General features: G+C 37.3%; 1 protein-coding gene across 5 annotated transcripts in view; it reads left to right on the forward strand.

Moving 5' to 3' along the window:
• DMXL2 (Dmx like 2) overlaps positions 1-27302 on the forward strand; it is a 158682-nt gene that overhangs the window by 118805 nt on the left and 12575 nt on the right. For 3 of the 5 annotated variants that reach the window (XM_044230925.1, XM_044230927.1, XM_044230929.1), the window contains exons 23-32: positions 1102-1366; positions 11737-12815; positions 13199-13390; positions 14913-14989; positions 17215-17345; positions 19488-19736; positions 23188-23366; positions 25549-25679; positions 26194-26279; positions 26694-26895. In XM_044230925.1, coding sequence (XP_044086860.1) covers positions 1102-1366; positions 11737-12815; positions 13199-13390; positions 14913-14989; positions 17215-17345; positions 19488-19736; positions 23188-23366; positions 25549-25679; positions 26194-26279; positions 26694-26895 — 2591 coding nt within the window. The remainder of the gene's footprint in view (positions 1-1101; positions 1367-11736; positions 12816-13198; positions 13391-14912; positions 14990-17214; positions 17346-19487; positions 19737-23187; positions 23367-25548; positions 25680-26193; positions 26280-26693; positions 26896-27302) is intronic. The other 2 variants (XM_044230926.1, XM_044230928.1) reach the window with 1 other exon arrangement.

The following is a 27302-nucleotide window of genomic DNA, read 5'->3' on the forward strand; positions in this document are numbered from 1 at the left end:
GTCAAATAAATAAATAAATTCTTAAAAAAAAAAAAACAATGAGGAGGTAAAACTGTATTTTTTGATATATACACCTGGCAGTTGATTATGAGAGAAGTTATAGGGGCACCTGGGTGGCCCAGCTGGTTGAGCATCTGGCTCTTGATTTAGGTTCAGGTCGTGATCTCAGGGTCCTGAGATCGAGCCCCACATCAGGCTCCATGATCAGTGGACAGTCAGTTTGAGATTGTCCTCCCTCTGACCCGCCTCCCCCTTTCCCCGCTCACTTATTCTCACTCATAAATAAATAAATCTTTAAAAAAGAGAGAGAAATTATGAATGCTACTGTTTATTTATGAGATCTTCCTGCTAAGATACTTACTGTCATTATGAACAATCCATACCAGTGAGGGGAAAGTAGAAATAATTGGAAATAATACATGATAGAAGAAAAAAGAAATACCCAACAAAAAGAAATTCTCTACATTTAGAATTAGTCACATTTTCAAAAATGATCTCTGGTGTATGATTTTTTAAAATAACAAATATTTATGATTTTGAAATAGGAAGTTTCAGGTAATCAGGAGAAGAAGAGAAATGTTGATTGAGAGATGCTTTTATTGCCTGAATGACCTCAAATTCTCTATATGCTTAATTACATTAGAATATAAATTAGAGTAAAAATAGAATTATGGCTTTATTTCATGTTATTTGTTACTTAATTAGAAGGTTATTTTAAAATAGTAATAGTTATGTTTATATGGACATGTATTTGGGAATTAAGAGGAGCTGATATATATAAATTCAAATGTCTTAAGTATATTTAATTTTAAATTAGTATTAATTTAAATTGATCTAAGTCTGAGGTCATTTTGATATTTGTCTTATGCTTATTTTATAAATGATCTTTCTAGGCCAGAAACTAAGTTCTAGTTTCTTATTCTTTTTTATAGCTATTCTTTAATCTATCAGGTAGTCATTTGCTTGAATTACTGTCTCAACCTCTGTACCCCTCCCACCACTATAAGAATATAAATGGTAGATTTCAGGATATCAGTGGAGTATTCCATATTGCTAAGTAATTGTCATTAAATAAGTATTTCTTAATACTTGAATTTATAGGTATGTCTTGAAAAAATGGAAGATATTCAGCTAGCCATGGTTATTGCCCGTTTGTATGAATCTGAATTTGAGACCTCATCCACTTATATATCAATCTTAAATCAGAAGATTCTGGGTTGCCAAAAGGATGGCTCAGGATTCGATTGCAAAAGATTACATCCTGATCCTTTCCTGCGTAGTCTTGCCTATTGGGTAATGAAAGATTATACCCGAGCTTTGGACACATTATTGGAGCAGACCCCAAAGGAGGATGATGAACATCAAGGTAGGACATTTCTGGGTTTCTCTTTTTTTTTTTTTTTTTTTTAGGATATTATTTTTAAGTAATTTCTACACCCAGGGTGGGGTTCACACATATGAAAAGAGTCATATGCGACCAACTGAGCCAGCCATGTGCCCCTCTTTTTTTTTTTTAAAAGAAGGCTGTTTCTGAACTTTAATGTTTATTAAGGAAAAAAAAAATACAAAACAAAACCCAATTATATTGAACTGAAGCATGCATGATGTTTACATATTGTATCGCTCTTTCCGTATAATCATATAGCTGGTGTTTTTTTGTTTTGTTTTGTTTCTTTTTGTTGTTGTTGTTTTGTTTTGTTTTGTTTCTTAAGTAGAAATTTTGGCTGTTGCATGCACTGGTTTAAGTGCCTGGACCTTTATTCTTGTAGGATAAGCTTTCTTTACTTCTAGTTATCCCAAATAATTTGGATGTTTTTGAAGCATCTGGAGGGCATTTATTAGCACTCTTTGCAATAATTTTTTAAAAAATGGAACATTCTAAGTGTTTGTCAATAGAATAGTTAAATGAATTATGGTATATCCATACTACAGAAATAACGTGCCACTAGAAATGAGGCAGATTGATGTGTTAATATGTGCTGTAGTAGTTAGTGAAACAAGTGAGATGCAGAGTGGCGTAATTCTTGTTGCATTTTATTTACATATGCATGTTGCAATAATGTGTGTGTGTTTACCTACTGAGTCTAGTCTCCTTCTTTCTCTCCCTTTGTTGTTTTCTGGAATAAATCAAAAGAAACTGAATACAGGGGTGCCTGGGTTGCTCAGTCAGTTAAGTGCTCAGATCGTGACCTCCGGGTTGTGGGATCCAACCCCGTGCTGGGCTCAGTGCTGCTTAAGAACCTGCTTAAGATTCTCTGTCTCTCCCCCGCACTCCTCCTGACTCATGCTCATTCTTGCTCCCTCTTAAAAAATAAATAAATAAATAAAATAAAAAAGAAACTGAATACTGGTTACTGGTTACCTTTGGAGAATAGTGTGGGGAGATCACAAAGCTTTCACTTTGCATTTTCCTTGCAAAATGCAAGCAAAAATACAAGCAAAATGCATACAAGCATTTTCCTTGCTGAGTTATAACTGGATGATGAGTATTAGTACTTGGAAGGCACTTGTGATAAGCACTGGGTGTTACATATAAGTGATGAATCACTGAATTCTACTCCTGAAACCATATTACCCTATGTTAACTAGAATTTAAATAAAAAATTGAAAAAATTTTTTTTGTTATGTATTATTTTTAAATGCAAAAAACCCCCTACATGGATAAGGAGATTAGGGACCCGTTTTTACTTTCTTTTTTATAAAGAAGAAATATTTTAATATATAGTATTAAAAATTTTAGAGGAAAGGATATTAAACCTTTAGAAGAAAAATAAGTATCTGAGTTTCCCAGCTAATTTTAATAAAATGTGCACATTTTTATAGAAAGAAGGTTCTTTTTATTTCTGTTTTCTAGGTTAATTTTTTAAAACTTGTTATTGTGGAAACTGCAAATATATGTAAAAGAGTGAATAACAGATACTGAAAGTCTGTGAATCCATCACTCAACTTCAGTAGCTATCGACTTAGACCGACTTTGCGTCATATATACACCATCCTTTTTACCTCCTCCCATTCTCAACATAGATTTATTTTGAAGCAAATTTCAGCATATTATTTTTTTTATAAATATTTCAAAAGGAATCTCTAAAAAGTAAGGACTCTTAACACATATCACTGTAACAAAATTTGATTAGTAATCATGAAATGGGCAGTGTTCAGATTTTCCTGGTTGTCTCATAAAATCTTATACAATTAATTTGTTTGAATTAAGATTCAGAAGAGGGGCACCTGGGTGGCTCAGTGGGTTAAAGCCTCTGCCTTCGGCTCAGGTCATGATCCCAGGGTTCTGGGATCAAGCCCCACATTGGGCTCTCTGCTCAGCAGGGAGCCTGCTCTGCCTGCCTCTCTGCCTACTTGTGATCTCTGTCTGTCAAATAAATAAATAAATAAATAAATATATAATCTTAAAAAAAAAAAAGATTCAGATGAGGCATATATGTTACAATGGGTTGAGGTGCTTCTTTGATCTATTTTGTTTTATTTTCTTTTAAAATTTTTTTGATTATCAGAAGCGGGAGGGGGTGTGTTAGTGGGAGAAACAGACTCCCCGCTGAACAGGGAGCCCTGCACGGGACTCAATCCCAGTACCATGACCTGAGCTGAAAGCAGATGCTTAACCGATGGAGCCACTCCGGTGCCCTCTTTTGTCTACTTTAATCTACAGTTTTTCCTTCTTCCTTTTTCTTGTTCCTTGTAATACATTTGTTAAAGAATGTTCACTTTACGGTTTCCCACTTTTTAGAATTTGTTGGTTTTGTCCCTTTTGTGTCACTTCATGTGTTCCCCCCCCATGTTCTCTATATGTCTTATAAATTGGTAATTAATTCTAGATGCTTTTATTAGATTTTTGGCAGAAATATTTTAGGGTGGTGTGGAGTACTTCTGTCAGGGAATACATATTGTTTGCTTGTTTTGCTTTTTGTTGCATTAGCAGCCATCAGTTATCACTGCATAGATCCTTTATTTCATTAATGTTTATAAAATGATCATACTCTTCCTTTATGAGTTGGAATACTTCTCTAGAAGTACAGTCTCCCTTAGCTCTTTGATTACTCTAAAATCCAGTAGTGTACATAGTGAAGGAAACATCAGTGTTTGATTCTTTCACTTTATCAGTTTTCAAAATAATAATTTGGTTCACTAACATACTACAAAGGCAACTAATTAGCTTTTATATTTATTTGAGTTATTTGAACTCACAGATTTAGATAGATTTGTGTTTGACTCCATTGTGGTTTATTATTGTGGATGCTCAGATTATCTCACTTTTAGCCGGTGGGAGCCTCTACAAGTTCTTGAATCCTTTTGATGTTATTCTTTGATAGTTTCTTTGCTTTCTGTTAGGGCATGCTGTTTTAGGCTCCTCTTTTACATCTCATGCCCCAGGCCTGGAAATGGCCATTCTCTCTAAGAATCCTTGTTCCTTTGAATGGGGAATAATAGAGACTACATCCTGGGCATACAGATCCTCATTTGCTGTCGGTTTGGTCATTGTGTCTAGGCTGGTTTCAATAATGGAGGCAGGATTTTTTTTTTAACCTGAGAATTCGTGAGTTCACATTGAAATTTTTATTTCAGTATAGATTATAGATTTCTTTTTGAATTTCATATTTGTGTCTTAAAATGAAAATCTCGAATTCTCAGCCTTAACATATTTGTTATTTTTTTTAATTTTTAATTTTTTATAATCATATATTTTTATCCCCAGGGGTAAGGTCTGTGAATCGCCAAGTTTACACACTTCACAGTACTCACCATAGCACATACCCTCCCCAATGTCCATAACCCCACCCTCCTCTCCTGACCCCCTTCCCCCAGCAACCCTCAGTTTGTTTTGTGAGATTAAGAGTCACTTACGGTTTGTCTCCCTCCCAATCCCATCTTGTTTCATTTATTCTTCTCCTACCCCCTTAACCCCCCATGTTGCATCTCCACTTCTTCGTATCAGGGAGATCATATGATAGTTGTCTTTCTCCGATTGACTTATTTCGCTAAGCATATATCCTCTAGTTCCATCCACGTTGTCACAAATGACAAGATTTCATTTCTTTTGATGGCTGCATAGTATTCCATTGTGTATATATACCACATCTTCTTTATCCATTCATCTTTTGATGGACATCTATGTTCTTTCCATAGTTTTGGCTATTGTAGACATTGCTGCTATAAACATTCAGGTGCATGTGCCCCTTTGGATCACTACGTTCATATCTTTAGGGTAAATACCCAGTAGTGCAATTGCTGGGTCATATAGGGCAGTTCTATTTTCAACATTTTGAGGAACCTCCATGCTGTTTTCCAGAGTGGTTGCACCAGCTTGCATTCCCACCAACAGTGTAGGAGGGTTCCCCTTTCTCTGCATCCTCGCCAGCATCTGTCATTTCCTGACTTGTTAATTTTAGCCATTCTGACTGGTGTGAGGTGATATCTCATTGTGGTTTTGATTTATATTTCCCTGATGCCGAGTGATGTGGAGCACTTTTTCGTGTCTGTTGGCCATCTGGATGTCTTCTTTGCAGAAATGTCTGTTCATGTCTTCTGCCCATTTCTTGATTGGATTATTTGTTCTTTGGGTGCTGAGTTTGCTAAGTTCTTTATAGATTTTGAATGCTAGTCCTTTCTTTGATATGTTGTTTGCAAATATCTTCTCCCACTCTGTCAGTTGTCTTTTGGTTTTGTTAACTGTTTCCTTTGCTGTGCAGAAGCTTTTGATCTTGATGAAATCCCAATAGTTCATTTTTGTCCTTGCTTCCCTTGCCTTTGGTGATGTTCCTAGGAAGATGTTGCTGCAGCTGAGGTCGAAGAGGTTGCTGCCTGTGTTCTCCTCAAGGATGTTGATGGATTCCTTTCTCACATTGAGGTCCTTTATCCATTTTGAGTCCATTTTCATGTGTGGTGTAAGGAAATGGTCCAATTTCATTTTTCTGCATGTGGCTGTCCAATTGTTGTCCAACACCATTTATTGAAGAGGCTGTTTTTTTTCCATTGGACATTCTTTCCTGCTTTGTGAAAGATTCGTTGACCATAGAGTTGAGGGTCTATTTCTGGGCTCTCTATTCTGTTACATTGATCTATGTGTCTGTTTTTGTGCCAGTACCATGCTGTCTTGACAATGACAGCTTTGTAATAGAGCTTGAAGTCCGGAATTTTGATGCCACCAACTTTGACTTTCTTTTTCAATATTTCTTTGGTTATTTGAGGTCTTTCTTGGTTCCATATAAATTTTAGGATTATTTGTTCCATTTCTTTGAAAAAAATGGATGGTATTTTGATAGGAATTGCATTAAACATGTAGATTGCTTTAGGTAGCATAGACATTTTCACAATATTTGTTCTTCCAATCCAGGAGCATGGAACATTTTTCCATTTCTTTGTGTCTTCCTCAATTTCTTTCATAGTACTTTATAGTGTTCTGAGTATAGATTCTTAGCCTCTTTGGTTAGGTTTATTTCTAGGTATCTTATGGTTTTGGGTGCAATTGTAAATGGAATTGACTTTCCTTAATTTCTCTTTCTTCTGTCTTGTTGTTGGTGTAGAGAAATGCAACTGATTTCTGTGCATTGATTTTATATCCTGACACTTTACTGAATTCCTGTATAAGTTCTAGCAGTTTTAGAGTGGAGTCTTTTGGGTTTTCCACATAGAGTATCATATCACCTGCGAAGAGTGATAGTTTGACTTCTTCTTTGCCGATTTGGATGCCTTTAATTTCCTTTTGTTGTCTGATTGCTGAGACTAGGACTTCTAGTACTATGTTGAATAGCAGTGGTGATAATGGACATCCCTGCTGTGTTCCTGACCTTAGCAGAAAAGCTTTCAGTTTTTCTCCATTGAGAATGATATTTGTGGTGGGTTTTTCATAGATGGCTTTGATAATATTGAGGTATGTGACCTCTATCCCTACACTTTGAAGAGTTTTGATCAGGAAGGGATGCTGTACTTTGTCAAATGCTTTTTCAGCATCTATTGAGAGTATTATATGGTTCTTGTTCTTTCTTTTATTAATGTGTTGTATCACATTGATTGATTTGCGGATGTTGAACCAACCTTGCAGCCCTGGAATAAATCCCACTTGGTCGTGGTGAATAATCCTTTTAATGTACTATTGAATCCTATTGGCTAGTATTTTGGTGAGAATTTTCACATCTGTGTTCATCAAGGATATTGGTCTATAGCTCTCTTTTTTGATGGGATCCTTGTCTGGTTTTGGGATCAAGGTGATGCTGGCCTCATAAAATGAGTTTGGAAGTTTTCCTTCCCATTCTATTTTTTGGAACAGTTTCAGGAGAATAGGAATTAGTTCTTCTTTAAATGTTTGGTAGAATTCCTCTGGGAAGCCATCTGGCCCTGGGCTTTTGTTTGGAGATTTTTGATGACTTTTTCAATCTCCTTACTGGTTATGGGTCTGTTCAGGTTTTCTATTTCTTCCTGCTTCAGTTTTGGTAGTTTATATGTCTCTAGGAATGCATCCATTTCTTCCAGATTGTCAAAGTTGTTGGCGTAGTATGTTCTGATAATTGTTTGTATTGCTTTGGTGTTAGTTGTGATCTCTCCTCTTTCACTCATGATTTTATTTATTTGTGTCCTTTCTCTTTTCTTTTTGATAAGTCTGGCCAAGGGTTTATCAATCTTATTAATTCTTTCAAAGAACCAGCTCCTAGTTTCATTGATTTGCTCTATTGTTTTTTTGGTTTCTATTTCATTGATTTCTGCTCTGATCTTTATGATTTCTCTTCTCCTGCTGGGTTTAGGCTTTCTTTCTTTCTTTTTCTTTCTCCAGCTCCTTTAGGTGTAGGGTTAGGTTGTGTACTTGAGACCTTTCTTGGCTTGTACCGCTATATATTTTCCTCTCAGGACTGCCTTTGCTGTGTCCCACAGATTTTGAACCGTTGTGTTTTCATTATCATTTGTTTCCATGAATTTTTTCAATTTTTCTTTAATTTCCTGGTTGACCCATTCATTCTTTAGAAGGATGCTGTTTAGTCTCCATGTATTTGGGTTCTTTCCAAATTTCCTCTTGTGATTGAGTTCTAGCTTCAGAGCATTGTGGTCTGAAAATATGCAGGGAATGATCTCAATCTTTTGATACCGGTTGAGACCTGATTTAGGACCCAGGATATGATCTATTCTGGAATAGATCCATGTGCACTGCAGAAGAATGTGTATTCTGTTGCTTTGGGATGAAATGTTCTGAATATATCTGTGATGTCCATCTGGTCCAGTGTGTCATTTAAGGCTTTTATTTCCTTGTTGATCTTTTGCTTGGATGATCTGTCCATTTCAGTGAGGGGAGTGTTAAAGTCCCCTACTATTACTGTATTATTGTAGATGTGTTTCTTTGATTATGTTATTAATTGGTTTATATAGTTGGCTGCTCCCACGTTAGGGGCATAGATACTTAAAATTGTTAGATCTTGTTGGACAGATCCTTTGAGTATGATATAGTGTCCTTCCTCATTTTTATAATTATTATAGTCTTTGGCTTAAAATCTAATTGATCTGATACAAGGATTGCCACCCCTGCTTTCTTCTGATGTCCATTAGCCTGGTAAATTGTTTTCCACCCCCTCACTTTAAATCTGGAGGTGTCTTCGGGTCTAAAATGAGTTTCTTGTAGGCAACATATAGATGGGTTTTGTTTTTTGGTCCATTCTGATACCCAGTGTCTTTTGATTGGGGCATTTAGCCCATTAACATTCAGGGTAACTATTGAGAGATATGAATTTAGTGCCATTGTATTGCCTATAAGGTGAGTGTTACTGTATATTGTTTCTATTGCTTTCTGATCTACTACTTTTGGCTCTCTCTTTGCTTAGAGGACCCCTTTCAGTATTTCCTGTAGAACTGGTTTGGTGTTTGCAAATTCTTTCAGTTTTTGTTTGTCCTGGAAGCTTTTTATCTCTCCTTCTATTTTCAATGCTAGCATAGCTGGATATAGTATTCTTGGCTGCATGTTTTTCTCGTTTAGTGCTCTGAATATATCATGCCAGCTCTTCCTGGCCTGCCAGGTCTCTGTGGATAAGTCTGCTGCCAATCTAATATTTTTACCATTGTATGTTACAGACTTCTTTTCCCAGGCTGCTTTCAGGATTTTCTCTTTGTCACTGAGACTTGTAAATTTTATTATTACGTGACGGGATGTGGACCTATTCTTGTTGATTTTGAGGGGGGATCTCTGCACCTCCTGGATTTTGATGCTTGTTCCCTTTGCCATATTAGGAAAATTCTCTCCAATAATTCCCTCCAATATACCTTCTGCTCCCTTCTCTCTTTCTTCTTCTTCTGGAATCCCAATTATTCTAATGTTGTTTCATCTTATAGTGTCACTTATCTCTCAAATTCTCCCCTCATGTCCAGTAGGGGACCTACTTTATTCTTTATTCTCTGTCTCAGCTTCTTTATTCTCTGTCATTTGGTCTTCTATATCACTAATTCTTTCTTCTACCTCATTTATCCTAGCAGTGAGAGCCTCCATTTTTTATTGCACCTCATTAATAGCTTTTTTTATTTCAACTTGGTTAGATTTTAGTTCTTTTATTTCTCCAGAAAGGGCTTTTATATCTCCTGAGAGGGTTTCTCTAATATCTTCCATGCCTTTTTTGATCCCGGCTAGAACCTTGAAAATCATCATTCTGAACTCAATATCTGACATATTACCAATGTCTGTATTGATTATGTCCCTAGCCTTTGGTACTGACTCTTGTTCTTTTTTTTGTGGTGAATTTTTCCGCCTTGTCATTTTGTCCAGGTAAGAGTATATGAAGGAGCAAGTAAGATACTAAAAGGGTGGCAAAGACCCCAGGAAAATACGCTTTAACCAAATCAGAAGAGATCCCAAATCATGGGGGGGGAGAAAGGGGATAAAAAGAGGTTCAGAAAAAAAAAGAAAACAAATAAAGAAAAAATATAAAAAAGAAAAAATATATATATTAGATAAACTAGTTAAAAAATGTTAAAAAAGAAAAGGGTAAAAGTTAAAAAAAAATTTAGCAGAAGCGGAAAAAAAAACTGAAAAAAAATTTAACTGCAAGACTGAAGAATCATGTGGAGAAAGCCATGAGTTCCATGCTTTGCTTTCTCCACCTCTGGAATTCCGCTGCTCTCCTTGGTATTGAACCTGCACTCCTTGGTAGGTGAACTTGGTCCTGTCTGGATTTCTTGTTGATTTTCTGGGGGAGGGGCCTGTTGTAGTGATTCTTCAAGTGTCTTTGCCCCAGGCGGAATTGTACTGCCCTACTAGGGGCTGGGCTGAGTAATCAGCTTGGGTTCGCTTTCGAGAGCTTTTGTTCCCTGAATGCTTTCCGTAGAGTTCCGGAGGACGGGAATGAAAATGGCGGCCTCCTGGTCTCCGGCCTGGAGGAGCCGAGAGCTCGGGGCCCCACTCCTCAGTGCGCAGTCACAGAATAATGCCCAATCACTCCCGTCTCCCTGGCCTCCTGCCGCGCTCCGCGCTCACCAAGCCTTCGACTGGTTCAAGGTAACCCGAAGTTGAGAGCTCACTCCTCGGCTCTCTCTGTAGCCAGCTTCCCCGTTCTAATACCTGCAAGCTCTGTGACACTCAGAAACCCCTGATCCTTCTGTGACCCTGCGGGACCTGAGGCCATGCTGACCCCGTGTGGGCTTCACCCCGGTTTAGCCTCTGGAGCGATGTCCCTCAGTGGAACAGACTTTTAAAAGTCCTGATTTTGTGCTCCAATGTTCCGCCGCTTGCCTGGAGCCGGCCCCTCCCCCCACAGTCTATCTTCCTGTCGCTTTGGATTCACTTCTCCACCAGTCCTACCTTTCAGAAGTGGTTGATTTTCTGTTTCTAGAATTGCTCTTCTGCTTCTCTTTGATCTCCCATTGGATTTGTAGGTGTTTGCAATCTTTAGATAAGCTATCTAGCTGATCTGCTGCCTTATGTAGTCTCAGCCTGCTACTTCTCTGACATCTTGACTCCTCTCCTCACATATTTGTTATTTTATATGTATATGATAGGTTCAGAATAATGATGCAAAATTTTTTTGTAGCAACATGATTACTGAGAACAGGTTAAGCTGTGATTTTTGTTTTTATGGTATATCCCAGTAAGGATGTGCAGCCAGATTACTTATTCTAAAGTCACTTTATAGTACGTCTTTGTGTGGTTATACAACAAGCTTGACATACAGAATCACTTATTTAATTTTGCTGATGCTTTTTTGTGATTTTTTCAAATTTAATTTTTCTATTAAAATTATATAAAATATTGGGGCACCTGGGTGGCTCAGTGGGTTAAAGCCTCTGCTTCTGCTCAGGTCATGATCCCAGAGTCCTGGGATCGAGCCCCGCATTGGGCTCTTTGCTCAGCAGGGAACCTGCTTCCTCCTCTCTCTCTCTGCCTGCTTCTGTCTACTTGTGGTCTCTGCCTGTCAAATAAATAAATAAAATCTTTAAAAAGAAAATTATATAAAATACTGACATGGCTTTGAAATAAAATACATAAAACCACGGTATTTTCAGAGGGATCTAGCTTCTTCCCATTGCTATTGGAATCTGATCTCTCCATTCCTATTCTTCCCTCCCTTTTTAGGGAACCAACTAAACATATTTTTCGGGGGTGTTTTCTTTCCATTTAAAAAATAGAAGCAATATTAAAAAACATATAAATAATATTTAATTGTTTTTTACTTTGAGGAAATGCTGACATAGTTATTCTTTTATAATTTAAGTACAAATTAGCATAATACCTTGTGATTGTATGTTTTACTTCTGTAGTTATCATCAAATCTTGTAACCCAGTGGTGTTTAGTTTCTACAACTACCTTCGAACGCATCCTTTGCTTATTCGAAGAAACCTTGCCTCCCCTGAAGGAACTTTGGCAACCTTAGGTCTCAAAACTGAAAAAAACTTCGTTGATAAAATTAACCTTATAGAAAGGAAACTATTCTTTACCACTGCCAATGCTCATTTTAAAGTTGGATGCCCTGTTCTAGCCTTGGAGGTACTTTCCAAAATTCCAAAAGTTACCAAAATGTCTGACTTACCTTCGAAAAAAGGTCAGCCTGACTTCATTTCTAAAAAGACAGATGGTGAACCTTCAGAATCAAAGACTATGAGCGATGACAGTGGACGTTCTGGCATTGACTGGTCTGGTGTAACTTCATCACAGTTTGACTGGAGCCAGCCAATAGTAAAAGTGGATGAGGAGCCTCTTAATCTTGATTGGGGTGAAGAGCATGACAGTGCCTTAGAAGAAGAGGAAGAAGATGCTGCTGGTTTAATAATGAAAAGTGCAGATGCCAGGGAGACAGACAGACAAGATCAGAAAGCCTCAGACCCTAACGTATTACTGACTCCTCAGGAAGAGGACTGTGTGGAAGGTGATACTGAAGTCGACGTGATTGCTGAGCAATTAAAATTCAGAGCTTGTTTAAAGATCCTTATGACTGAGCTAAGAACACTGGCTACAGGTTATGAAGTAGATGGTGGAAAACTCAGATTTCAGCTCTATAACTGGCTTGAAAAGGAAATCGCTGCCTTGCATGAGATATGTAACCATGAATCAGTTATTAAAGAATATGCCAGGAAAACACATCCCAAGGTAGAGAGCGATCTTCTGGACCAGGAAGAGATGATGGACAAACCAGATATAGGTTCCTATGAGCGCCACCAAATAGAAAGACGGAGATTGCAGGCAAAACGGGAACATGCAGAAAGACGAAAGTTGTGGTTACAGAAAAACCAAGATCTCCTGAGAGTGTTTCTTAGTTACTGTAGCCTTCACGGGGCCCAGGGTGGTGGTCTGGCCTCGGTAAGGATGGAACTCAAATTCTTGCTACAAGAATCACAGCAGGTATGAACTTCACGCTTGTTTTCAATCTTGGTTATTTTAATGATTTTAATGACTCTTTATATCAGTTAGCCTAATATGTCTAGCCCCTTGGTTCGTAGGAGGAGGATGTTTCTGCTCTGCATGGGTCTGTGGAGATCAGAGCTTTAGTGATTATGAGTAGGTGTAACAGCTGAGAGCACAGCTGTCTCCTACTCTATCTTCTGCATCTCACGAGAGCAACTGGTACAGGTTGGGTGCTCAATAAATTTTTGTAGAATGAGTGAATACATACATACAGCTTTTATTCAGTTGTTCATCACCAATATTTTTATCATGTAACTACTCACTGATTTTTTTTCTCCATTTTAACTGCTCTGAAAAAAATAATCCACTGTAACCCACAGGAGACCACAGTGAAGCAACTCCAATCTCCACTTCCGTTGCCCACCACCCTACCTCTGCTATCAGCAAGTATTGCTTCGACAAAAACAGTCATAGCTAACCCTGTATTATACCTAAATAATCACATCCACGATATACTTTACACTATTGTTCAGATGAAAACACCACCTCATCCCAGTGTTGGAGATGTGAAGGTAATGTAAAGTTTATGATCGGTTGATACTGTATACACTGAGAAGGTAAATATGTTAAACTCGTCTTCTGTTTTGAACTTGGAGGAATTTTCTTAAAGTGCTTCTTATCTTCTCCTTCCCCAATCCTGGGCAATGGAAGACTTTATGGAAAAGTAATTTGAGACAGGCAAATACTTTTTGATTATAAAGTTTTCTAGACCATATTCTTGCCTCTTAATATTCCTTTAAATCTTCCATTTTCCTTAAATGAACCATTAATTTAGAAATGTTAATGACTGTATGCCAGGATATTATGAGAATACAAATTCAGGGAATATCTTTGGCAGAACCATGACTCATCAGAAATATCCCAGAGAAACTATCCTTGCTACTATTTCCCTGACGATTATGTGTGTTGGAGGCTCTGCTGTATTAGGGGCAAACGGGTTTGACAGACTTACTACCCCCAAATGAAACCCCATACCTGTGCTGAAAACTCAAGAACAGGTAGATTCGAAGAAAACACTAGGAAGCTTGGGAGGATTTGGAACTGATCAGACTACCTCTGTGCTACCCTGTGTGTATTGGTCCTACACTTTTCTAGTTCCAGTGGCTGATGTCATTTTGCGGTCCCCAACATTTTTGGTTTTTACTTCTCTTGTTTAAAAGGCACGTTTGACCTCTGGTAGTGCATTCTTCTGAAGGACCCCCATTTTTTTGGTTACATCAGCCTATTAGAGACTTCTAATCCATAGCGTGAATTAATCTGTATTAGTGTTTTAGCAGAGATTACTTAAATTATTCGTTAAGTGAATATGGACACTTCAAAAAGGCATTAAATGCATATAAATTCCAAGTAAACATTTCCATCTCCTAGAAATTTGGATAAGGCTTTCAAAGAGGATGAAACTATTTCTAAGGTCCCATAAAATTTAAGACTTTATGAGTCTGAAAATGTTGATTCAGTATGTTTATTTTTTAGGATGTAGTTTTTATACAGATAATTTTTAAACTTTCTAAATCTAAAATTCTAAGAGTATGCACTAGTCATAAGTACTGAGTAAACTACTTGCTCTCTGAAAAATCAGCCATTTCACACAGTGATTGATATATCTAAACATTTAATTCAATCTTATTGATAAGATCAAGTATTTATTTTCAGCAAGGGCAATTTTATAAGGCAGTTTAAGTAAAAGCTCAGAAAATTGTGTAGTATTTTGGTTCTGCTTTTTTGGAATATTAATCTTTAAGCTAACCATTACCAGGTAGAGCAGTCCCAGTAATAGATGAATATTGGCACTTTCCTCAGGCTCACAGTGAGTAAATATTTGATAAAGATGTGTCTGAATCAGTTAGCTTTGTTGTGGGCATGCATATTTAGTTGGGTGAGTGTTATTTTAGAAGGTTGAAAGTAGAGTTAATAGTCTAGGAATTAGTCTTATTTATAATATTGCTAGTTTGCTGGGTATTCTCTAATAGGTAAGATATTTACTGTTAAATAGAAATGTCCGTATGAAACGTAATTGTGGCTGTTTGGTTTCAGGTGCACACACTTCATTCACTAGCAGCATCACTTTCTGCATCAATTTACCAGGCATTATGTGACAGTCATAGCTACAGGTAAAAAAAAAAAATCATGCTAAGTTATTAATACAGCAAAAGCATTCAACTGTGCTAGAGTTATATCAAAGTTCTATTTCCTAGGGATGGAAAAATCCTCAAATATGACTGGCATGGGGATGCCTGGGTGGCTCAGTCAGTTGAGTGTCTGCCTTGGGCTTGGGTCATGATCTCAGGGTCCTGGGATTGAGTCCCATGTCGGGCTCCCTGCTCTGTGAAGAGCCTCCTTCTCCGTCTGCCTGCTTGTGCGCGCGCGCTCTCTCTCTCTGACAAATAAATAGGTAGTTAAAAAAACAAAATATGACTGCCATGTATACTCTAATAGGTGAGAGAGAATGAGAAATAAAATAACATTGTTTAATTTAGCTGTCACCTGGGTGCCTGGGTGGCTCAGTGGGTTAAGCCTCTGCCTTCAGCTCAGGTCGCGATCTCAGGGTCCTGGGATCAAGCCCCACATCAGGCTCTCTGCTCAGCAGGGAGCCTGCTTCCCCCTCCTCCTCTGCCTGCCTCTCTGCCTGCTTGTGATCTCTGTCTGTCAAATAAATAAAATCTTAAAAAAAAAATTCAGCTGACACCTAGTAACAACAGAAGCATATAAAAAATTACAAATAGTAAACAGCAATTATCATCATCACTGTCTTTTTTTATTTTAAAAGAATTTTTTCTCTTCAAAATAATTTATAAAAAGTTTTCTAATTTTTTTTCCTTAAGAACCATTTCTTTTATTTTATTTGTTTATTTATTTATTTTTTTAAAAATTTATTTGAGAGAGAGAGAGACAGTGAGAGAGAGCACGAGCGAGGAGAAGGTCAGAGAGCGAAGCAGACTCCCCATGGAGCTGGGAGCCCGATGTGGGACTCGATCCCGGGACTCCAGGATCACGCCCTGAGCTGAAGGCAGTCGTCCAACCAACTGCGCCACCCAGGCGTCCCAAGAACCATTTCTTTTAGAATTGAATTTGTTTAATTGGTTTTCAGTTGAAAGAGGAAACACTTTTTAAAAAACTCAAAAAGTACATTTCTTACATAGAATTAATTAAAATCAGTTTTACTTACCCACTTGCATATAATATAAAAGTCTTTGGAAGTGATATTAATGAGAGTAATGGTTAAATTTTCCTAAAGGTCATATTACCTTTATCAGTATATACTGTGCATTTTAATGATGAGGGAAATGTAAGTAGTAAGAGATTGAATGAATTATATTAAATGAAAAGTTTGTAATATAAATAGAATCACATTAAGTTTATATTAAACAAAAGTCTGTTTTTTTTTCTTGTAAATTTAGCAGCTTTTTGTGAGAAGACTTGGTATTGCAAAAGGTATTACTCCCTTAAAATGGCCTGTACTCAGCTTTTAGTCTAACGAGGACCCCTCTAAGTAACTACAAAGACTTGGACCTGTAAATAAGGAAAAAAGAGTTTTATTTAATTGACTATGATCATCTTAATGATCAAAAACAACTTGTTTGATATCAGTCACTGGTTAAAATGACACCAAAAGAGAATTCAAATAAATATTTTTAAAATATATATTTTCTCATCCTTAGGCTATGATTGACTCTTAAAGGAGTTAGCTTTACTTTTTGCTTTTATATTTTCCCCAGCTCCACAAAGATGAGGTAAACAAATATTGAGGCACATTTGGCTTTAGGATTAGATACTTCTAAGGTATGATTCTCCATATTTTAGTTCATATTTTAATTCAAGGTTAAGCTCGCACAACTTTGCTGAACTAAGAAATGCAAGAAAGTAGTACCCTGAAACTTCCTAATAGAGTCTAGTACCAACTGTAGTCTTTTTCCTCTCAGATTCCTTTTTTCTTTTTAAATAAAAATGGGTGAATTTAGAAAAGATTTTCAATTATTAAGTGACATCTAAAAAAGATTTTAAAAAGACTGAAGGTCATATTCCTCAAACCAATATTACAACGTATATTAACTGTTTAGAATTTTTCTTTTCTTCTTCTTCTTCTTTTTTTACCTCTTAAAGTAACCTCTATATCCAATATCTGGGTCTTGAACTCATGACACTGAGATCAAGAATTGATGTTCTACCAGCTGAGCCAGCCCGGTGCCCCTCAACTAACTAGAATTTAAATAAAAACTTAAAACATGAAAAAAAAAGACTAAATGTCATTATAATCATTTAAGAGAACTATATATAAAGTGCAGTTGCTTTTTTACCTCTGGTAGAATGCTAAATTACTGAACCTTATTTGTATCAGCAGTCAAACAGAAGGAAACCAGTTTACAGGAATGGCTTATCAGGGACTTCTTTTAAGTGATCGCCGAAGGCTGAGGACAGAAAGTATTGAAGAACATGCAACACCAAATTCTTCTCCAGCTCAATGGCCTGGTGAGAGTTTAAGTGTTCTTGTTTGTTTGTTTGTTTTTGTTTTTTTAAATCTACTATTTGGTAATTCCATTTAAAAAGTTATTAACTGGTTTCCTGATTGTTGTTCTTTGTGGATTTGGAGAATGGTTTTTTATTTGTTTGTTTTTGATGATGTTTTCTGCCATGGATTAGGAATTCTTAAGTACTGTAATGTTGTCTGAAGACTCAGAAAGTTAAGGCTTCAAAACCCAGCTGTGTTGACCAGCATAAAAAAGCAAGGTTTAACATCTTTCCTAAGGGTGAGCACATCCTCTTCCTTATCCTTAGAAATCCTAAATTAGGGAGCAATGTCACAGAGATATTTTCACAGATGTGCCAGAAGGACTACAGTTATTCTCCAGTGTAAATTTGTATGTGGGGATAAGAGTGGCCGTTACGTGGCACTTCTTTCATGCTGTCTGTCAGTCCTTCTCTTCTCTGGTTAGCTCTCCTTCTCATTCTCCACATCAGTTAATTCACACCTTCTCCACTTTCTTCAAACCTTTTCCTGGTCTGCTCTGTCATTTAGTTTGTTTTTTTTTTTCCAATTTATTTATTTTCAGAAAAACAGTATTCATTATTTTTTCACCACACCCAGTGCTCCATGCAAGCCGTGCCCTCTATAATACCCACCACCTGGTACCCCAACCTCCCCCCCCCCCCGCCACTTCAAACCCCTCAGATTGTTTTTCAGAGTCCATAGTCTCTCATGGTTCACCTCCCCTCCCAATTTACCCAAATTCCCCTCTCCTCTCTAACGCCCCTTGTCCTCCATGCTATTTGTTATGCTCCACAAATAAGTGAAACCATATGATAATTGACTCTCTCTGCTTGACTTATTTCACTCAGCATAATCTCTTCCAGTCCCGTCCATGTTGCTACAAAAGTTGGGTATTCATCCTTTCTGATGGAGGCATAATACTCCATAGTGTCATTTAGTTTTTACTCTACTTGCTTTATAACTGATTGTTGTGAAGAGTGACGGTAGAAATAAGTGACAAATTGTGTATTTAATATCCACTTATGCATAAGTTTCTGCAAACATTGTCTTCATTTTAATTTTTGTATAGCTTTCACCCAGATTCTCCAAATGTTAGTATTTTGCTGTACCTTGTTTACCATTCATCCCTCTCTCTCACTGTGTGTACATATGTATTTTTTCTGAAGTATTTAAGAGTAAGTTGCAGACATGATACCCTTTTACATCTAAATATATCAATGTATCTTTCCTAAAAACAGACATTCTCTTACATAACCATAGCACAGCTTTTAAATTCAACTTCTTCACATTGATACAATGTTGTTATTCTAAACCATAGATCTTTCAGAAATTTTCCCCAGTTGTCCCACTCATGTCTTCCCTGTAACATTTATTTGTAATGTCTCGAGTCTCCTCTGATACCGACTAGTTCTTCATTCTTTTTTTTTTTTTTTGTCTTTCATGATTGACAATTTTGAAGAGTACTAACCAGTTATGTTTTAGAATGTCCCTCAATTTGGGTTTTCCTGGACTTTTTTAATATAAGACTCAGGTTATGTATTTTTAGCAAGGATAGCACAAAAAAGAGATATGTGCCCTTAGTGCAGGATAGCAAGAGGCACGTGATGTCGACTGGTTCCATTACTGGTGCTGTTAACTTTGACCACTTGTTAAGGTAGTTTTTGCCAGATTTCTCACTCGTTAAGCTACTCTTTATTCTTTGCAATTAATAAGTTTCTTTTGAAGAGATAGTTTTAGACTGCGTAGAATATTATACTTTTACCCACTAATTTTAGCATCCAGTGATGATTCTTGCCTGAATCAGATATTACTGTGGGGATAACAGGATGGTGACTTTTTTCTGATTTTATATCATTCCTTTCACTTTTAGTTGAAATTGTACTATAAGGAAGAGCTTTGCTTTCTCTCCTTTTTATTTATTCACTCATTTATTAATATAAACTTAATGGGTCTTCTATCATTCCATAGGCTATAATCCATTTCTATCATTTATTTTGTTGCTCAGTTTATGGATATGATAAATATTATGTAATATAGATACATAATTTTGGTTAAGTTACAAATTTGGATTTTTTTCTTCTGGAGCTTTCTGCTGATATACTTCTTATTATATACCCTAACAGGTGTGAGCTCACTCATTAATCTCTTGAGTTCAGCTCAAGATGAAGATCAGCCAAAACTGAACATTTTGTTGTGTGAAGCTGTTGTTGCTGTTTACTTAAGTTTATTGATACATGCTCTAGCTACAAATTCTTCCAATGAACTGTTTCGACTTGCAGCCCACCCATTAAATAATCGAATGTGGGCTGCTGTTTTTGGAGGGGGTGTGAAACTTGTTGTGAAACCTCAAAGGCAATCAGAAAATATTTCAGGTAAGATAAATTTGACACAAATAATATATATAAATGTAAATAATTTCCAGTGTTAAAGTAAATTATTTTTTAATGTTTTAAGAATTTTTATTTTGAAAATAAGTGATGTTTAAATCCCCCCCCCCATTTTTTTTTAATGATGTTTAAATTATAATCACTCTGGTTAGGATAGTAAACAACTAAACTCAATATTTGAATAAAAAATGCAGCTTCATTTTTTGATAAACCAGGACACATTTGAGGTAGATAAGAAATAGAGGACAAGTAAAGGTAAGTGAGGAGACTGTTAAGGAATGGAAAGGGAAAGGGTAGTTTTTAAGGAAGATTTAAATAAATCCTCATAATTTTTATGGACTATACCAGCAATTGCTTCAGATTAGGTTCATGGTCATGCGTAAGATAGCTTTTCCAGTCATGCATATGGTTTTTAAGGTTCCATTTTCTGTCTTTTTTTCTTCTCTAACGTACTACAATGTATTTTTCATTCCCCTTTTTAAGATGGTAGGATATGGTGAGGTATAGACTGATGCCATGGGAAAGGTTTCCGTCTTGGTGCTAAAACATCTCAATTTATCCCTAGAAATTGTCCTGTTACAGATGAGGAATCAGTGGCACAGAGTTTAAAGGGCACGGTTCTAATCTGTGTCCTTACTGCCCAAGGTTGAATATTATTTTTAAAAATATATATATTTATTTATTTATTCTTTTGTTTGAGAGAGTGTGTGTGCCCAAGCAAGGGGAGGGGTGGGGCAGGGGAAGGGGGGGGCAGAGAATCTTGAGCAGACCCCATGCTGAGCATGGAGCCTGACACAGGGCTCGATTTCATGAACCTTCAGATCATGACCTGAGCCAAAACTAAAAGTCAGATGCTTAACCAGCTGAGCCACCCAGGTGCCCCTGCCCAATGTTGAATTAAATGTAAGTCTGTAAGTCAAAGTATGGAAGGAGATCTTACCCACTTTCATTGCTTTCAGTCCCACTATTTTTATGAGGGTGACTCTTCTTAATCTAGTTCCTACCTTGTTATAGTCTACCTTGAATTTGAAAGTTTTCCCCTTAAATCACTTCTTTCTCTTCCTGAATTTTCTATTATTTTTTCATGGTAATTCATTCATCGAATGAATTAATGCTTAAAACCTCTGAGTGCACATTATGTGCATTCACTTAAAACCTACTGCATACTAAGCAGTGTTCTAGGCTTTGGGGTGAATAACACAGACAAATCCCTTACATTCTTGGAGCTTACATCTAGTGGAAGGAAATTCACAGTAAAAAAATTAACAAATAAATAATATTTCAGTTATGATAAGAACTTTGATAAAAATACAGCAGAGTAGGTAGCAGGTGATGAAGTAAGGCATGTAAGAACAGTCTGGAGTGGTCATAAAACACGTTTCTGATGACTGAGCAGAGTTCTGGGGAAGTCCGGGATCATGCCAGACAGGTATCAGGGGCCAGAGCCTCTCAGGCAGGTGGTTAAGGGAGGAATGAATGAGTTTGGCCTTTTCTAGGAACTGCAGAGTAAGCCAGAGTGGCTGTCTTGAGCTGGGGGAGTTTGGACAGAGACAGGGTACGACAACAAGCTGGGGGTGAGGTCATTTAGGATTTCGTGGATGATGGTAAAGACTTCAATTGTTGTTTTAAAGAAAGATAGGAAATTACTGGCAGGAGTGACTTAATCTGATTTAAGTTTTCACAGAGCCTACTCTGGCTGTTGTATGGAGAATAAACTATACAACAAGAATAAAAGAGGGGGGCTATTGCAGAAGTCCACTTGAAAGATAGTTGTGGGTTACAATCAGAATGAGTGGATATACCCAGTGTGGTATATACAGAAATGGAGTGTTACTCAGCCATTAAAAAGGAGCAAAGCACTCATACATGCTACAGCCAGCAGGAAGCTCGAAAATACATGAAGTAAAAGAAGCCAGACACCCCACTCCTCAAGGAGGACTCTGATTCTCCCTCTGCCCCTCCCCACTACTTGTGTGTTCTCTCTCTCTCAAATAAATAAAATATATTTTTTAAAATTTTATTTATTTATTTGACAGAGAGAAAGATCACAAGTAGGCAGAGAGGCAGGCAGGGGGGCGGGGGGAGCACGCTCCCTGCTGAGTAGAGAGCCCGATGCGGGGCTCGATCCCAGGACCCTGAGATCATGACCTGAGCTGAAGGCAGAGGCTCAACCCACTGAGCCACCGAGGTGCCCTTAAATAAAATATTTTAGAATTATAATTTCCTGTAATGAGTTTTTAAGAGAGGAGTGGGTTGACTTCTACTTTCTAGCCTTCCCCTGTACAATTAGGTGTTTGCTTTATGTGTTCCTTTTATCTAACGATTCTCAGTCTTGACCACCCACCGTACTAGTTCGCCCTCCTGAGGTGATCATCCTCCATCTTCTCTCTGGTTGACGGAGCAAACCGTGCCTCACCCTCTGACTAGCTCAGGAAGCGTTAGTGAGGATCGCCCATAGAATAAGCTCCCAGCTTCATACCCGCAGCCGTGGCCTATCCTAACTCTGGACTGTTCTAGTTATTACCCTCCCCACTGCCTGTCGGGCAAAAATAGTTTACTTCTTGTCGACCAGGTAAAAAAGACAGAATTGCAAGCTGCAAAATAAAATGTGTGCATTTATTTGTGTTCTTTGGAATTGCAGTCTGGGAGACACAGAGTTGACCGAAATTGAAAGCATGTTCTGGAGGACAAGGGGGCTACGGTTTTTAAGGAGGAAAGAGGGAAGTTGTTTTGAAGGAGATGCGATTGGTGCTGGTAAAGCTATGTTACCCTAACACGTAGGTGATTAGCTGCTAGGACTACTGCTAGGTGAAAAGTCCATTTATGTCCATTCTAAATGCAGCAGATGCCTTGACTTTTAGTGGAGTCCAGCTGCAGTTATGAGAGCTAGGGGCAGGACATGCATAAACCCCACTTCCTCAGTGTTCTCCTGGCCCCATTTTAAATAACTTTCTTCACAGTGCTTACTCTAGTTTATTCTCTCTGTTATCCTCATTCATCCAAACCTTTAGTCACTGGTTTCTGCTGTTGTTCCTCTTTTCACATTGAGCTTCTGCCTTCTTTTTTAAAGACGTGCTTTACACCCTGCATCTTCAGTGAATTTTTCTTGAACAGCATAGCCAGAAATAATCTCTCCAGCATTAATGAATATGCCATTTATTTGATGCATTGTACATACAGATACTTTAGTTCCTATTCTGTGCAGTGCACAGGCTGTTCATGGCAAGATATCCTTCGATGCTCTGCCCTCCTCTGCTTCTCTGCCGTGATGACTGGAAAACAGATGCAGTAACTAGGAAAGTTTAGAAGCACAGATAGAAGTCATTTAGTCTAAATTAAAACATTGCAAGAGTAGGCTGAAAAGTTAACATTAACTCTTTGAATTAATAATGGGAAAATAAATGCCGGGTATTTTTCCTCTTCTATCTTTATTCAGCACCTCCTGTTCCTTCTGAAGACATTGATAAACACCGTAGGAGATTTAACATGCGAATGCTTGTCCCCGGAAGACCTGTTAAAGATGCTACCCCTCCACCGGTGCCTGCAGAGAGACCATCTTACAAAGAAAAATTTATTCCTCCTGAACTTAGTATGTGGGATTATTTTGTTGCAAAGGTAAGGGGTGTGAGGAGCACAAGCTTTGTATGTGTTTATTAATTCTTATGTAAGCACCACATAGGAATGACAAGGCAGCTTGTGGTTTGAATAACTGCTTTTTATTTCTATTTTTTCGAAGATTTTTTTATTTGAGAGAGAGCAGAGCCATCAAGAGAGCATGAGTGGGGGGAGAGGGGCAGAAGGAGAGGGAGTAGCAGACTTGCCACTGAGTGCAGAGCCTAAAACTCGATCACAGGACCCCAGGATCATGACCTGAGCCAAAGGCAGATGCTTAACTGACTGAGCCAGCCAGGTGCCCTGAACAACTACAGTTTGGATATTTAATTTCTCAAGTCCAGAAACTGAATAGTCATTCAGAGATGATCAGATATACTTGATGATGATCAAATACTTGATATGGATGAAACACATGAAAATTACATGGGATTTAGGTCTAAAACAGAAGTCAGATTTATTAATATGTAATCAGCGTCATGGTTTTCTAGTGACTGGAGTACTTGTATCTGCCATCTAGGTTCCCTTCATCTCATTATCAGTAGTTCTTTTAGTCACCATGAAATTAGAGCAAGAGGAGGTGGGTGGATTTTTTTTATTTTTTATTTTTTAAATAAAAATAGAGCAAGCACAAGTCGGGGGAGGGGCAGAGGGATAAGCAATCTTCCCACTGAGCAAGGAGCCCCATGCGGGACTTGATCCCAGGACCCTGGGATCATGACCTGAGCCGAAGGCAGATGCTTAACCAAATGAACCACCCAGGTGCCCCCGTCCCCAGGGAGATTTTTATTACAATTAACTTAAAACCTATAAATTTATTTGTAAAGAATTATAGTTTTTTTTTAAGGAATTATAGTTTTACATGTCTCAGTCTCCATATATAGCTTTTAGAATTTAGAATTAGATTTCCTTCACTATAGCTCTCTGACAGTTTTCATAAAGTTGAAAAAGTTGATGAAAGTTTCTCCTTTGGTATTTATGTTTCTTTAGACCTTTCTAACTAGTTATGTTGATACTTAAGAAAAACACTTCATTTTTAATATTTCTGTGACATGCATCTTATTTTTTATTGAAGTGTAGTTGACATAGGATGTTATACTAGTTTTAGATATGCAACACAGTGATTCAGCAATTGTACACACTGTGTTGTGCTCACCACAGTAAGTGTAGTCATCAGCTGTCACCATACACATTTTTACAGTATTATTGACTATTTTCCCTTATGCTGCACTTTTCATCCCTGTGAATTATTTATTTTATAACTGGAAGTTTGTATCTCTTTACCCCCTCACCTATTTTGTCCATCTCCCACCCCTCTGGCAACCACCAGTTTTTTTCTCTGTATGATTCTGTTTCTGTTTTTCATGTTTTTTATTTTTATTTATTTATTTTTTAAAATTTATTTTATTTATTTTAGTGAGAGAAAGAGAGTGCACATGAGCAGAGGGAGGGGCAGAGGGAGAAGCAGACTGCCTGCTGAGTGGGGCTCAAGCAGAGGACCCTGAGATCATGACCTGAGCCCAAGTCAGCCACTTAACTGAGCCACCCAGCACCCCAGTTTGTTTTTTAAATTCTATATATAAGTGAATCATGTGGTACTTATTTTCTCTGATTAATTTCACTTAGCATAATGTCCTACAGGTCATCCATGTTGTCACAACTGGCAAGATCTCATTCTTTTTCATGTCTGAGTAATATTTCTGTGTGTGCATATCTTCTTTATATATTCCTCTATCAGTGACATTGAGGTTGCTTGCATAACCTGGCTATTATAATTAATGCTGTAGAAGTATTTCTTTCTTTTTTTTTTAAAGATTTTATTTATTTATTTGACAGATTACAAGTAGAGAGGCAGGTGGAGAGAGAGGAGGAAGCAGATTCCCTGCTGAGCAGAGAGCCCAGTTCAGGGCTTGATCCCAGGACCCTGAGGTCATGACCCGAGCTGAAGGCAGAGGCTTTAACCCACTGAGCCACCCAGACGCACTGTAGAAGTATTTCGGTTGTAGCTAGCTTTCAGTTATTTTATGGAATCTGAGAGTTTTGCCTAGTTTTCTTGACCTCTTTAGGTCTAGTATCACTTGTGAAAGGAAATATTTGCTTAGAGAGCACTTAAAATATTCAATATTAAGTTAGGAGAAAAACAACCCAACTATATATTTAAAAATAACTTTACCTTTTCTTGCAGCCGTTTCTCCCTTTGTCTGATAGCGGTGTTATATATGATTCTGATGAAAGCATTCATAGTGATGAAGAAGAAGATGATGCTTTTTTCTCAGATACACAAATACAAGAGCACCAAGATCCAAATTCTTATAGGTAAAAAAGGGTTCACTCTTTTTTTAATAAAAAAATGCTGATGTTAGTAATTTTAAGTAATATTATCATGAATTTATATAAGAACTGACTAGTATTTTCAGGTTAGTAATTCTGTACCTTTGAGGTAAATTTCTCGTCAATAGAGTATTTCTTTAACATCTAGTTTTAAAGAATAGCTTCCATATAGAGTGGAAACAAACATTTTTAGTGAGAAAAATACATAATTTGTTTATGTGCTTTTAGAACTTAATATATATTCTTTGATAGGCTCTTAGATTCCATGTGACTGTGTGGTAAATCTTTTTCCATTAGGTAAGTTTCAGATATTTTAAGTGTGATACATTGTTACGTATTTTCTATTTTCTGGAGACTACAAAGGTTCAAGTTGTCAGAAAAAAAAAACAGCTTTTTTTTTTCTGCGTTAGAGATTGGGTTAAACAATTGACAGGAATCATTACTGTGCTTCTCGATGTTATTTTCATTGAAGGAGACTTTGTTTGTTTTCTTTGAACAGCTGGGCTCTTCTGCATTTGACAATGGTTAAGCTAGTACTTCACAATGTCAAGAATTTCTTTCCCATTGCTGGGTTGGAATTCTCTGGTAAGTAATTAATGTTCTTAAATATAATAAAGTAGCATCAGGTTTCTCTTCATGAAAATCTATGTAAAAGAGCATTAGGTACTAAAAATTAAAGATTTTATGAGGTCTTGTGTTTCTTAGACCCCAGTCTATGATTTTAATTCATAGCAAGAACCACTGTTTACCCATAGGATTGAAAGAAAAAGCAAGAAATCAGACTAGAGAAGCTACACATTTTCTCAGTTCATTTTAGAGAATGGGCCTTCTGTTTTGTTAAAAGCACTAAGAGCTCAAATGGTATAAGATTAATATTTTCAGGTTTATTTGTGTTTTCAGAGGTGTTGGCTCTAAAAATTCAGATTTTTAAAATATGTGGATGACAGTCACCAATTTTTTTTTAATCAAAATAAGATGACATTTTCTATTGTCCTTTAGAGTTGCCTGTGACATCACCATTAGGTATTGCTGTGATTAAAAACTTGGAGAACTGGGAACAGATCTTGCAAGAGAAAATGGATCAGTTTGAAGGTCCACCCCCTAACTATATCAACACATACCCAACTGATCTTTCAGTGGGAGCCGGACCAGCTGTTCTTCGAAATAAAGCAATGCTAGAGCCGGAAAATACTCCATTCAAGTAAGGGTTCTGTCATAATACTCATGAGAATGTAGCCTGGTTTAACTTGCCCAGAAGATAGTTTGGCAAAATGTACCCATATTATGTTTATATAAAAACATTCAGGGGCGCCTGGGTGGCTCAGTGGGTTAAGCCGCTGCCTTCAGCTCAGGTCATGATCTCAGGGTCCTGGGATCGAGTCCGCATCGGGCTCTCTGCTCAGCAGGGAGCCTGCTTCTCTCTCTCTCTCTGCCTGCCTCTCTGCCTACTTGTGATTTCTCTCTGTCAAATAAATAAATAAAATCTTTAATAAAAAAAAATTCATAACTCTGAAATTGCAGTTCTCTTTCTAGCAGTATATGATAAGGAAAACATTAGAAGTCTGGATAGAAATATTTTTCACAGCATTACCTGTGAATTCAATAGAC

This window comes from Neovison vison, chromosome 13, assembly GCF_020171115.1.
Source record: "Neovison vison isolate M4711 chromosome 13, ASM_NN_V1, whole genome shotgun sequence".
NCBI classification, from domain to species: Eukaryota; Metazoa; Chordata; class Mammalia; order Carnivora; family Mustelidae; genus Neogale; species Neogale vison.